The sequence below is a fragment of the Maylandia zebra genome, linkage group LG23 (assembly GCF_041146795.1).
Source record: "Maylandia zebra isolate NMK-2024a linkage group LG23, Mzebra_GT3a, whole genome shotgun sequence".
NCBI lineage: Eukaryota > Metazoa > Chordata > Actinopteri > Cichliformes > Cichlidae > Maylandia > Maylandia zebra.
In genome coordinates this window covers 41,835,989-41,848,043 of record NC_135188.1, presented here as the reverse complement: position 1 = coordinate 41,848,043, position 12,055 = coordinate 41,835,989, and the positions used below count along the sequence as shown (strand labels likewise).

The 12,055-nt window shown below is 40.4% G+C and overlaps 1 protein-coding gene across 1 annotated transcript; it reads left to right on the top strand.

Annotated features, from left to right (window-relative positions):
* The first annotated feature begins 301 nt into the window (after positions 1–301).
* LOC112430427 (copper-transporting ATPase 2-like) lies at positions 302–4,282 on the top strand. The gene is made up of 5 exons (XM_076880393.1): positions 302–834; positions 3,142–3,363; positions 3,440–3,603; positions 3,674–3,835; positions 3,925–4,282. Exons 1-5 carry the CDS (start codon positions 384–386, stop codon positions 3,991–3,993), a joined length of 1,068 nt encoding a protein of 355 aa, XP_076736508.1. The 5' UTR covers positions 302–383; the 3' UTR covers positions 3,994–4,282.
* The last annotated feature ends 7,773 nt before the right edge of the window (positions 4,283–12,055 follow it).

Below are 12,055 nucleotides of genomic sequence, written 5' to 3'. Positions count from 1 at the left end.
TTCCCAAACAAACACACGTGCGGCTTGGCACTTGTGCTGTATGTAGCAAGTCACGCGACGTGACGCTGCGGCTGTGATTGGTTCAGCTCTGCGCTACGGAATTTGGATCGGCTGACCTTTTTTTTTTTTTTTTTTTTTTTTTTTAAGAGGACAAGAGCGGCGAGGTCTATCGCGATAGCTTAATTTCTCTATCGAGTAAAAGTTATATCGCGATACATATCGTTATCGTTCTATCGCCCAGCTCTACTGTCACATGGTCTGTACCCAACAGTTTGGCCAAGGTGGACTATGATGCTTCAGTTATTCCAACCAAAGAGATCGCCCTGGAACTACAGACCTTGGGATACAGCGTGGAGTCTGTGGTGCAGATCAGGGTGGATGGTATGCACTGCCAGTCCTGTGTGCAGTCCATTCAGGGACAGATCGGGGAGCTGCAGGGGGTTTCACATATTCAGGTGTCTCTTCAGGACAAAGCAGCGCTGATTGTTTTTCAGCCTCTTCTAGTCACACATGAAGAGCTGAGAGACAAAATTGAGGACATGGGCTTTGATACTGCTTTGTTATCTGAGGACCCATCAGTAGAAGATTTAAGTTTCTGGCAGAAAAAGGAGGTGGATGCCTCCACCCAGACTGTAACCATTTTGATTGGAGGGATGACTTGCAGCTCTTGTGTGCAGACAATAGAAGGGAGGATCTCTCAGATGACTGGAGTGCGGTTCATAGCGGTGTCCCTGGAGGCGGAAAAGGGAACAATAACCTTTGATCCCTATTTGACAGAGCCAGAGCAGCTCAGGGCAGCTATTGAGGACATGGGCTTTGACGCCTCACTTAAAGGTAGGTAACAAAAATAAATGTTTGCTTAATGAAGCTTTTAAAAAATATATTATTTTAGGATTATTTCAGTTTTCTTTTTCAGTGTGTCAAATCTTAATAAATAGTGAGGGTGACAACTGACTGAACATCCAGGGAACAGTTAGCATTTGTTTTTGCCATCCTGTTTTTCTTTAACATCTTACTTGAGCTCCGCAGCACTTGGTCCAGATCACAACCTAAAGATCCCAAAACTTCTCCAACATAAAGGGACACAAACACTCAGGAACTAGATACCTTACCCATTAGTTCACATGGTAGCAGGTGTTAGCTTGACTCCAGCTGATCAGGCTTGGACAAGAAGTTGTGCATTTTAATTTATTTTGGGTAGAATTTGGCACAGGTTGGTGCATTTTTTCCCTATCCCTATCTTTCCATTTCTGAGTTTGTACATCATTTCCCCAAATCCTCTCATCTGGTCTCAGTGCCTCTCACCAGAGATGCAAGAACAGTAGCACAGCTGGATCATCTGACCAATTTTTAATTTGTTATGGCCCACTGCTGTATTGGCTGATCTCAGGTGTCAGGGCAAGACAGAAACAAGAGGTAAAAAGTAAAAGTCTACATTTTATGCAATATAATAATAATAATAATAATAATAATAATAATAATAATAATAATAATAATAATTATTATTATTATTATTATTATTAAAGGCATACACAGACCAATGGGATGAACATGAAAAACAACTCTCATGCCTCAGTGGCACCTCATCTCTTCATCTGGTATTTCTGTCAGGCAAGGAGTGAGTTGGGAACTCAAGTATCTTTGAACTAGTTTTTACACCCGAGGTATAAAAGCACTCATTGTTTGATGTCCTTGGAGGGGTTTGCTTTCATTTAGGAAATGTCTGCCATTAACCGTAAAATCGTGTACATGCTATCTAAAGGGTTTCTTAGAAGAGGTATGTTGTTTAGAGTAAACCAGAAACTCAACGGTTACTCTGGGAACCAGACAACTGTACTCCTCAGTGAAACTCTGATCCTTACCAGGGCTTTAATTGCAGAAACAGCCTGCCAAGATGAGGGATTAATGCAGGCAGATTATGAACAAATTCTTTAATTTCTCTTTATCTTGCTCAGCTCTCAGTGTCAGGTTTTATTGGCCTCTATTGGCCTCTTATTGGGATAGAAGTTATATATCATGTGGTTGTATATCATATGCCAGTGAGCTGTAAAAAAGTCTATCCAAATTTCTCAAACTAAGCAAATGCTTGGTTATTTTCTCTTCTGCATTATCTGTTTAGCAGAAGGTGTGGGAGAAGATTGTGGATTTAAAGTAAAAAAAATAAAATAAATCCAGCTTGCTTTAGAAATGCCATTCATGCTCGTTTCCAATTCTGTGCTTTGAAGCTATATGAGAATTAAACAATCAAAAATCATTCCTGTTTACTTTGTGCGCCTTATATTTCCAGTACAACAGGGAATCATGCCACCTGCAGATGTTCTCTGACGACCGAGTTGTTAGTTCCTACCATGTTATCCAATCCATTAATCCATTTGTTTCACTGTGAAGGCATACAATGTTTTAAAGAGTTCAAGCAAACAAGTAATTTATGTTCCTATTGCTTTAAAGTTTGGAGATGACCCATGGAAAATAAGGCTTTTTCCTAATTTGTGTGAACCTGACCGTTGACCTTGAAGCATTACATACTAAAGTTTTATATCTTTACCCTTGTCTTCTATAAGTTGTGAAAGTTTGACATTTTAAGATATATTCATGCATGCGTGATTTTGCAAAACTTTATGGCGTCACTGTGATGCCTCTCCAGGCCTTTTCACAGGATATATTACTTGATATTATTCCTTGAAGTGTTTTTTCCAAGGTCAACTTTGACCTTAAACAATAAATGTCAATGTTAAATACTTAGCCAACCTAGGTACTCATGTCCCACAGGGCCTAGTATATTGCTGTGAAATCTGAAAAATTATGGGTGATATAAAGATTTTACTAACTTTCACATCTGGTATGACCTTGACTTTGACCGATTTTCTTGAAAATTTAATCACCTTGAGCTGTTATTGGTATCTATTGGTTATTGCTATCTACCATCACACAAAATTCGAAAACTCTGGTTGCCACACTGCTAACAAACAGACAAAAAAAATGAATGAAAGAGATTATATCCTCCCTCCCTTCAGGAAGAGAATAGGATGAGTTTTTAAAATTTCTAGTTGGACTATGGTGATTGAAGATTCTAAGTTGAGCCTCATAAATCTGTAGAGCTACAAACTTATATGGCGCCTCCATATTTTTTTGTCCTTTCAGAACCTATAAAGAGTGTTCAGAGTCATGAAAAGTCCCAGCCTGTAAGCTTTGGACTTTCTGACATGTCGACAAACAGGCCTGTAGTCAGCAATGGGACGGGTTCACAGGCACCATCTGCAAGTTCGCCTGAGATAAAAGCACAGAAATGCTTCATCTGCGTTACGGGGATGACCTGTGCCTCCTGTGTGTCCAACATCGAGAGGAACCTGCTCAAACACAGAGGTGAGCGACTTCCAGGGATGAGGCATTTGAACTGAGATGAAGATTGTTGATAAAGTGTACTGTGTTTGTTAACCAGGAATCTTCTCAGTGTTGGTGTCGCTAATGGCCGGTAAGGCAGAGGTGAAGTATGATTCACATGTCCTGGATGCTACTGCAGTGACTGAGCTCATCAAAGACTTGGGCTTTGGTGCCAAAGTGATTGAGGATAATGCAGTAGCACATGGAAAGCTGGACCTCACTGTAAGTCTGCGGGACACCATATAATGCAGAATTTTGTGCAAATTCCACATCACATGTATTTCACATGCAGATAACAGGCATGACGTGCGCATCATGTGTCCACAACATCGAGTCCAAGCTCAACTTAACCAGAGGGATCCTCATGGCTTCGGTCGCACTGGCAACCAACAAAGCTCAGGTTGAGTTTGACCCAGAGGTGCTCGGACCTCGGGATATTATCAAGCTCATCCAGGTGTTTATCACAGGACTTTTAAAAGCTATCTTAAACCTACAATTTTTTACACATGCAATTTCACACCTTGGAGTTTCTCCTCATTTCAGGGTCTTGGATTTGAGGCCAGGCTGGCTACATGGCAGCGTCCCCAGCAAACCATGTGGAAGTCAACCTGACCGCGTAGCTACTCATGCAGCAAGGTGGTTCCCCTCTCTTCCTAATCTGTCTTGGGTGTGTGAGGGCTCAGAGAAGCACTTCCAGTTCATTAAATGCCTCTCACTTCATACCCCATCATTCAAAGTTGTTAAGAATACATCACACTAAGTGTGCATTTATGTCTCATAGTGATGCATTGTACATACTAGGAGTACACTGCTGCTGCTTAGTGTAGTCTAGACCGCGGTCAGCTCCTCGACTAGATGGATGAGGTCCCGATGATACCGAGATTTTTAATTTTGATCATTTAGAGACAAAAAACCTCCATGAGGCTTGCATATTTCTGGTTCATGCTCCAAGTCACGCACATATAAAATTATAATAAATAAGATGTAATGTTAATGGAACACCTTGAAAACCCATCAAATGTCAATGAGAAAGAAATCATGCTGGAACAAGAAGATGTCACAGCGTTAGACAGAAATGAAAATGATCATCCTACATCCCAAAAATCAAAGTAAAAAAATTACTATTAAATTTTACTTGATAACTAAATCAAAACTAATGCACGAGGACAAAAACGATGGTTGACTGCACTGACACTTTTATTAGCAAATAAAAAAACAAAAACAATCATTTTCACTTAGTTATTGAATGTGTATATGATCTGTTTTAATAAGTTATTTATTTTCATATTGTGAAATAGCCTAAAAAACAGACTAAGCATTCTAACTTTGTGCTATTCAGTCAGTCCCATACATGAACATGGACACACACTTGATCTTGTTTTATCTCATGGTTCTTCTGTTTGTTTCTGTTTTTAACGTAGAGATTTGTGATGCTGTGTTTTCTGACCACAGTCCTGTGATGCTTCAAGTTCCTCTTGCCCGTACCTCAGTTAAACCGCGCTGCTGCTCGCCGCTGTCGTATTTTTGACCCGTCCACTGCTGAGCAGTTTTTAACAGTTTTTAACCAGAACTGTAAAATCCCGGAGCTTTTGTGCAGCCAGACTGAGGAACTGAGCTCATGGTTTTATTCCACCTACCAGATTGCTTTGGACACTGTGGCTCCGTTAAGAACCAGGCAGCCTAAAACTAAATCTGACCCCTGGCTGAAGGCTGTCAGACGCAAGTGCTGTTGAGCTGAGCGTGAATGGAAACAAGCTACAAGTGTCATTCCAGATGCTAAAGGACTGTTGGCATCAATATCAAAAAACTGTAAAAGATACCAAAAGACAACACTTATCTGACATTGTTTCATCAAACTGTCGCAACCTGCATGTTTTATTTAACCCTAGAACACTATCGCTATAAATAGTAACACGATCACTAATGCCGGGTGATTTTTACCCGGTATAATATAACCAATGAAAAGTAATCAAATATATCAAAATATGACAACACATGACAAATTAGAGTGGTCTTCTTTTACTTTCAACTGTGCCATGTCTAACAAAATGAAAAATAAAACTCCTAAAACAAAATAATGACTCTGGAAAGCTGGTGTTTGGTCCACCCATTCCTGGGACATTTGAGACTTCCCTGGTGATGGCACAGACTCCTCGACACGCAAACAGCTGCAGGAGTGAGAAATCATGTAAATGTATTTTCTCGGGTGTAAATCACCCAGCGATAGTGTTCTAGGGTTAAAACCATTAACTCTGTTCTTAGTGCACCACATACTGACTGCAGCCTGTAAACGTTTTTTTAAACACTTTTTTATTGAGAAGGTCTCCTCCACCAGGGTTCAAATCTCTTGGCAGCCCTACTGAGACCCCCAATGTGTATTTAGATACCTTGACACAGTACGTTAAACCAGCTGTGACAAACCTGGAGGTCAAAGTGAACTCTGACCTGAAGCTTGTCAGCCAGATTAAGGCAGTGGTAAAATCAAGCTTCTTTCAGCTCAGGCAGCTGATAAAATAAAGACATTTATTTCACAGCAGCACTTTGAGACAGTTATCCACGCCTTTGTTAGCACTCGGCTGGATTACTGTAATGCACTTTATATAGGGATCAGTGCTTCATACGTTACTCGTTTACAGTGGCGTGTCCAGCGGAGTGGCCTTGGGGGGCAGAGGCCACCCCCCCAACCAGACTGGCCACCCCAGGTGCCACCCCGAAGCTAAAACAATAAAATTTAATGAAATATCAAATGTACGATTATGGCTTCACAGTGAAGCTCAGATGTCTGAGGGTAAGTGAATGCAGCACCGGCTTCTGCACTATGAGCATCATGTTAGCAAAGGTAGGAGAGCCAAGCACGAAAGACGGCACCACAGAAAACGTTTTTTCAGCGAAAGATTAACAAGTTAACATAGCTGGACTAGCCATCGGACATTTGCACAGTGGGCTGATGACTTTTTTTTTTTTTTTTTTTTTGTAACGGCATGAACAATGAGAGGTGGTGGATTGGCCAGATGCTGGCCGATGTGTAAAAATAACTCAGTTGTTTGGTGGTGGCTATGGCGGGGCTTCCACAGAGGCAACAGATGGATGAGGGAAGGGGAGGCAGGAGGAGCAGAGACCTGAGGCGGCCGCCGGTTCGAGTGTCAGGTGAACTGAACTTGAGGTAAGAAGTTATGACCTGCAGTCTATCTGGGTCAGATATAAACCAAGTTTAGGTGGAGTTTATTTTCGTTGTGCTGACTTTTTACAGTCAGTTACAATAACTCGTACTGCGTGAGCTAGCATGACGGAGTTTCTATACAGCTGTTCGGTTGCTATGATGTTACTGATAGTGAACTTTATTTTATTCATAAGGTTAGTTAGTAGAGTTGCCAACGGCTCCTTAAAAAGTGGAATGGTCCCTCATTCAGAGAAAATATTACGGGTTTCGTATTGAGCTGAGAAGAGACGCAGTTTGTCCCGTACTTTAGCTAGAATGGGAAAAGACACAAAGCTGGAGTTATTCTGTATTTACGCTGCACAGCTGCCTCTTCTCTTATCCCCCCCCCCTCCCTCCCTCCCTCGTCTGTTACTACTTTAATCATGAAACTGATCAATGATCAGCTGATCGTCTCTCTTGTTTATTTATCTCCCACTTTGCGCCAGAAACAGGAAACCAGCGGATGTCGCGCTAAACAACAGCAGCACGTTTAAGCTTGATCAGCTGTTGTTAGAATTTATTTAAGATTAATTTCTAGTATCAGCTGATGTTTGCTGGAGCCACAGCTGTAAAAAAGCTGCTGGTCATGATATCGGTTTGGATATGTGGTGAGAGGGAAACATGAAGATGAAACCAGGAGATGTCCTTACTGAATCATCAGAGCAGAACAGTGATGGAGAAACAGGTTTACCTTTTAGGTGACATGAATGAGTTGAAGGGAAGTTATGAACTGTTTCTGAGAGACAAATAACACCAGCATCCTTTTTCTAAGTAGCTGACAGCTGGTAACTGTGCAGGGGCGGATCTAGCAAAGTGTTGCCAGGGGGGCCAGGTAGGGCATTAACAGGGAGAGGGGGTCACAAGGAAATACTTTTCTTTCTTATTCTCATTTCAAATATTTAGCTTTTATTAAATAATTATCTGAATCTTGCGAACAAATTTTTTATCTGACGTAAAATGTATAGAAATCATACATATACCAAAAAGACAGTGTACATCACTGTCACAACAGCGTTTGTTTTCATTCAAAGGCTTTATGGCTTTAATACCTGGTGGGCTGGTCTGTAGTGAAAATGCCCAATTTTTTGTCCCAGTCCAGCCCTGCAGGTTAATACTGGCAGTGTCACCATGCCAGCTGACTGTATTTCATCATCAGCCAGTGTTGTTCTTTATACATCAATATTACCAAAGTTTACCATAAGGCAGCATATAAAGTATTTACTTGCTTTCAGGTGTTATTCAAATGTTAGTCTTTTCAGTTGTTTCCACACTTTTTTCCTGTTTCAAAATCAAACACCAGTTTGTGAGAAGATTATCTTCTTTTTTTAATAGGCATTGGTTTTGCATTGGCTAATTTGCCAATTGTATGTTAAAATGTTCGTATTTTAATATTAAAAAATGTTTTTACCCAAAACATATGTGCACTACATGTCAGTAAAAATACTATGCAAATATTGATGTCCTTGACTGCTGAATAAACACTGACTGATTGTGTCTCTTGTACTTTATCAACGCAGTATCTAAAAACTTTGCACCGTAGTGGTTAAAATCTCATTCTAATAAGAGTTAAAAGCGCATTTGGTTATTAGGTTTATAAGATTATTGAATTATGGTTAACGGTTGGTAGAATTTTTTTTAAACATTATCTGCCAATTACATCTGGCACCCTTCTCCAAATCTGTGCCCCTACCTGGCCCCCTAACAAAAATTTTCTAGACACGCCACTGTTAAGGCCTGACTGGTGGCATTGGTGCCCATTGCTTTACTGTGCTGTTGGGTGTGTATGTGGGCTATCCCTTGTACCTGACATTTGACTGGGCATCACTGTGTTGCTATGGCATGATCCTGGTAGTTGTTGTTAATAAAACAATAACAAATTCAAATTCAAACATTGCTGCATTCTTCTGTCACTGAGGATTCCAAACCTGCACTCAGTCTCCTCATTACTTTGGTACTGAACAGACAAACCTTGGAGCTCCTGCAAACTTTATTCACAAACTGCAACTATTTTACACAAATCTGCGACTGACAACAAGCACAGAGACTTCAAACAATCACTGAAGTAAGGACTGAAAGATTTACTTTTAAACAATAATGATTAAGACCTTTTTCATAAGGTTGTTTTCCCTTGATTGCCAGCTGTTACTGTTTTTATCTTCATATCTTTCATATTTGTCCACCTAAACAATGCTTTAATGATACAGTTTGAGAAGTTTGATATGAATTTATCCAACTGACTTGAAAATGAAACTGACAACTGTCCTGTAATCTTACACAGAGAAACCAAATCCTGCGTCTTTGCCTTGACAGATGCCTAAAATGGCTCGAGCTGTGGTAAGTTACCCTTCACTGTGTCTGTTTCTAAACATTAAATCGTGTGAATTTTTAAAGAAAAATCCAACAACAACAACAATAATATGTAACAGAGCAAAACGTCAGATGACTTGAATGTTCCTCTGCAACACGAGATCCCTTTGGCTCAAAGTCTGCCTCCTCCACAGGCAAAGGAGAAGCTCCCACACTCATCCGATGCAGACCGTTGTGCTCTGGACAATGAAGTTCCCGCTTTCATGTTCAGACCTATCAGTGCACCTGCATGTGAGCTCCCAAGTCCACCACCTGCTGATGCCAGCTTTCATTCAAAGGACACAAACAAGATCATTCACCCAGATTTGAAAAATGATCGTTCATCCCTGGATGATGAAGTGGCGTTTTTCATGTGTCCTACTGATGTTCCTCTGCCTCCGAGACCTCCACCCACTGCAGAGTTACGTCTCTGCAGAAAGCGCAGATATTCTGCTGTTTTTTCTGTGGAGGATGAAGAGGAACATTTGATGCCTAAACGCATGAGGCTGATGAGTTCTGATGTTCCAGTTTCTTCAGTTCCTCCACCTGCTGATGACAGCTTTCATTCAAAGGACACAAACAAGATCATTCATCCAGATTTGAAAAATGATCGTTCATCCCTGGATGATGAAGTGGCGTTTTTCATGTGTCCTACTGATGTTCCTCTGCCTCCGAGACCTCCACCCACTGCAGAGTTACGTCTCTGCAGAAAGCGAAGATATTCTGCTGTTTTTTCTGTGGAGGATGAAGAGGAACATTTGATGCCTAAACGCATGAGGCTGATGAGTTCTGATGTTCCACTTTCTTCAGTTCCTCCACCTGCTGATGCCAGCTTTCAGTCAAAGGACACAGACAAGATCATGCATCCAGATTTTAAATATGATTGTTCATCCCTGGATGATGATTTGGCCTTTTTAATGTCTCCTCTGCCTCTGACACCTCCACCCATTGCAGAGTTAGGTCTGGGCAGAAAGCGCAGATATTCAAGCGTTTTTTCTGTGGAGGATGAAGAGGAACCTTTGCCTCAGCCTAAACGCATGAGGCTGATGACTTGGGATGTCTCTAAGTCTCCAGCTGCTGAAAAGAAGTATGTTTGCTTTCCGTGTCCTGAAGATAAGAGGTCTGAGTTACCTCTCAGCTCCCCCCAAGGCCATCCACCATCACCGGTCAATAATAATGACACTGACCAGTGTACCATTCTGCTGCCTCCTGAAATCCCAGTACCTCCAAGTCCTGCCCCTGTTGGAGTTCTAGAAACTGTTGATTTTCCTTGTGTTGATAATTAAATACGTGTTTGTAATAAATTTTTGAGCAAATACATCTTGAAATGATTCAGTTGCTTATGATGGTTATAATTATCCAAACAGTATTGTTCCTAAGAAGATCTTTACTTTTTCTACTTATTTTCTCCATGAACTATTTTGATGTCTATTTTGAAGATCCACTCATATCGTGACAGTATGCTTATTCTCAGTAGAGTGTATAGCCACATCTGAAGAAAGAATAAATTAAAGTCACTCATTAACAACTTACCACATACGCCGGAGCTGAATTCAAGATGTAAGCAGACGTTTCACAGATATCTTGGTTGTCTTTCCATTTCCTACACTAACAGTATCCTGAGAATTGTCTTATACAGCTGATATAAAGGTGAAATTTGATGACTTAATCGAAGCATCATCAGCTTAAATGCAAATGAATCCACTGTACTTGAGGTAACCTAACACTGACCATGAACGCCACAATCACTGTGCGCCAGTCCAACACAGTGCTTTACTGTGAACTCACCACAGTACTGCAAACTAAAGTGTTTATCTTCCAGTCCAATCCAATCCATCTTTATTGAGAAAGCACTTTAAAATACCCAACAATAGAATAAAACTTAACAGTAAGAAAATAAAACACATAATACATAAAAAATTTAAACAGCCCTATATTTAAAAACAAGATAAAACAGCAAAAATAAACTAAAAAACTCAAACTAAAAACCAACATCTTACAAGGTGTCAAAGGTCAGGGTGAAGAGATGAGTTTTCAGGAGTGATTTAAGAACAGGCAGAGAAGAAGCCTGTCTAATCTCTAAAGGCAGATCGTGTCACAGTTTCAGAGATGCTACAGCAAAAGCACGATGTCCTCTAAGTTTGCGCTCAGTCCTGGGAACATTCAGGAACAGCTGATCAGCTGACCTGAGACAGCGGGTGGGTTTATAAGACTGTGGCAGCTCAGAGAGTTAAGATGCAGCTAGGTCATGGAGAGCTTTAAAGGCAAATAAAAGAATTTTTAAATGAATGCCAAAAGAAATGGGCAGCCAGTGAAGTGAAGCTAAAATAGGGGAGATGTGCTCAAACCTTCGAGTGCCAGTTAAAACACAAGCTGCCGCATTTTGCACCCTCCGTAAACGAGCAGTGGCGTGTCTAGAAATCTTTTGTTGGGGGGGCCAGGTAGGGGCACAGATTTGGAGAAGGGTGCCAGATGTAATTGTCAGATAATGTTAAAAACAATTCTACCAACCGTTAACCATAATTCAATAACCCTATAAACCTAATAACCGAATGCGCTTTTAACTCTTATTAGAATGAGATTTTAACCACTACGGTGCAAAGTTTTTAGATACTGCGTTGATAAAGTACAAGAGATACAATCAGTCAGTGTTTATTCAGCAGTCAAGGACATCAATATTTGCATAGTATTTTTACTGACATGTAGTGCACATATGTTTTGGGCAAAAACATTTTTTAATATTAAAATACGAACATTTTAACATACAATTGACAAATTAGCCAATGCCAATGCAAAACCAATGCCTATTAAAAAAAGAAGATAATCTTCTCACAAACTGGTGTTTGATTTTGAAACAGGAAAAAAGTGTGGAAACAAATGAAAAGACTAACATTTGAATAACACCTGAAAGCAAGTAAATACTTTATATGCTGCCTTATGGTAAACTTTGGTAATATTGATGTATAAAGAACAACACTGGCTGATGATGAAATACAGTCAGCTGGCATGGTGACACTGCCAGTATTAACCTGCAGGGCTGGACTGGGACAAAAAATTGGGCATTTTCACTACAGACCAGCCCACCAGGTATTAAAGCCATAAAGCCTTTGAATGAAAACAAACGCTGTT

Coding starts and splice junctions, on each gene's coding strand:
- LOC112430427 (XM_076880393.1), top strand. CDS start 384: ATGCACTGCCAGTCCTGTGTGCAGTCCATTCAGGGACAGATCGGGGAG. Junction 835..3,141: donor CTTTGACGCCTCACTTAAAG/GTAGGTAACAAA, acceptor TTGTCCTTTCAG/AACCTATAAAGAGTGTTCAG. Junction 3,364..3,439: donor GAACCTGCTCAAACACAGAG/GTGAGCGACTTC, acceptor TTTGTTAACCAG/GAATCTTCTCAGTGTTGGTG.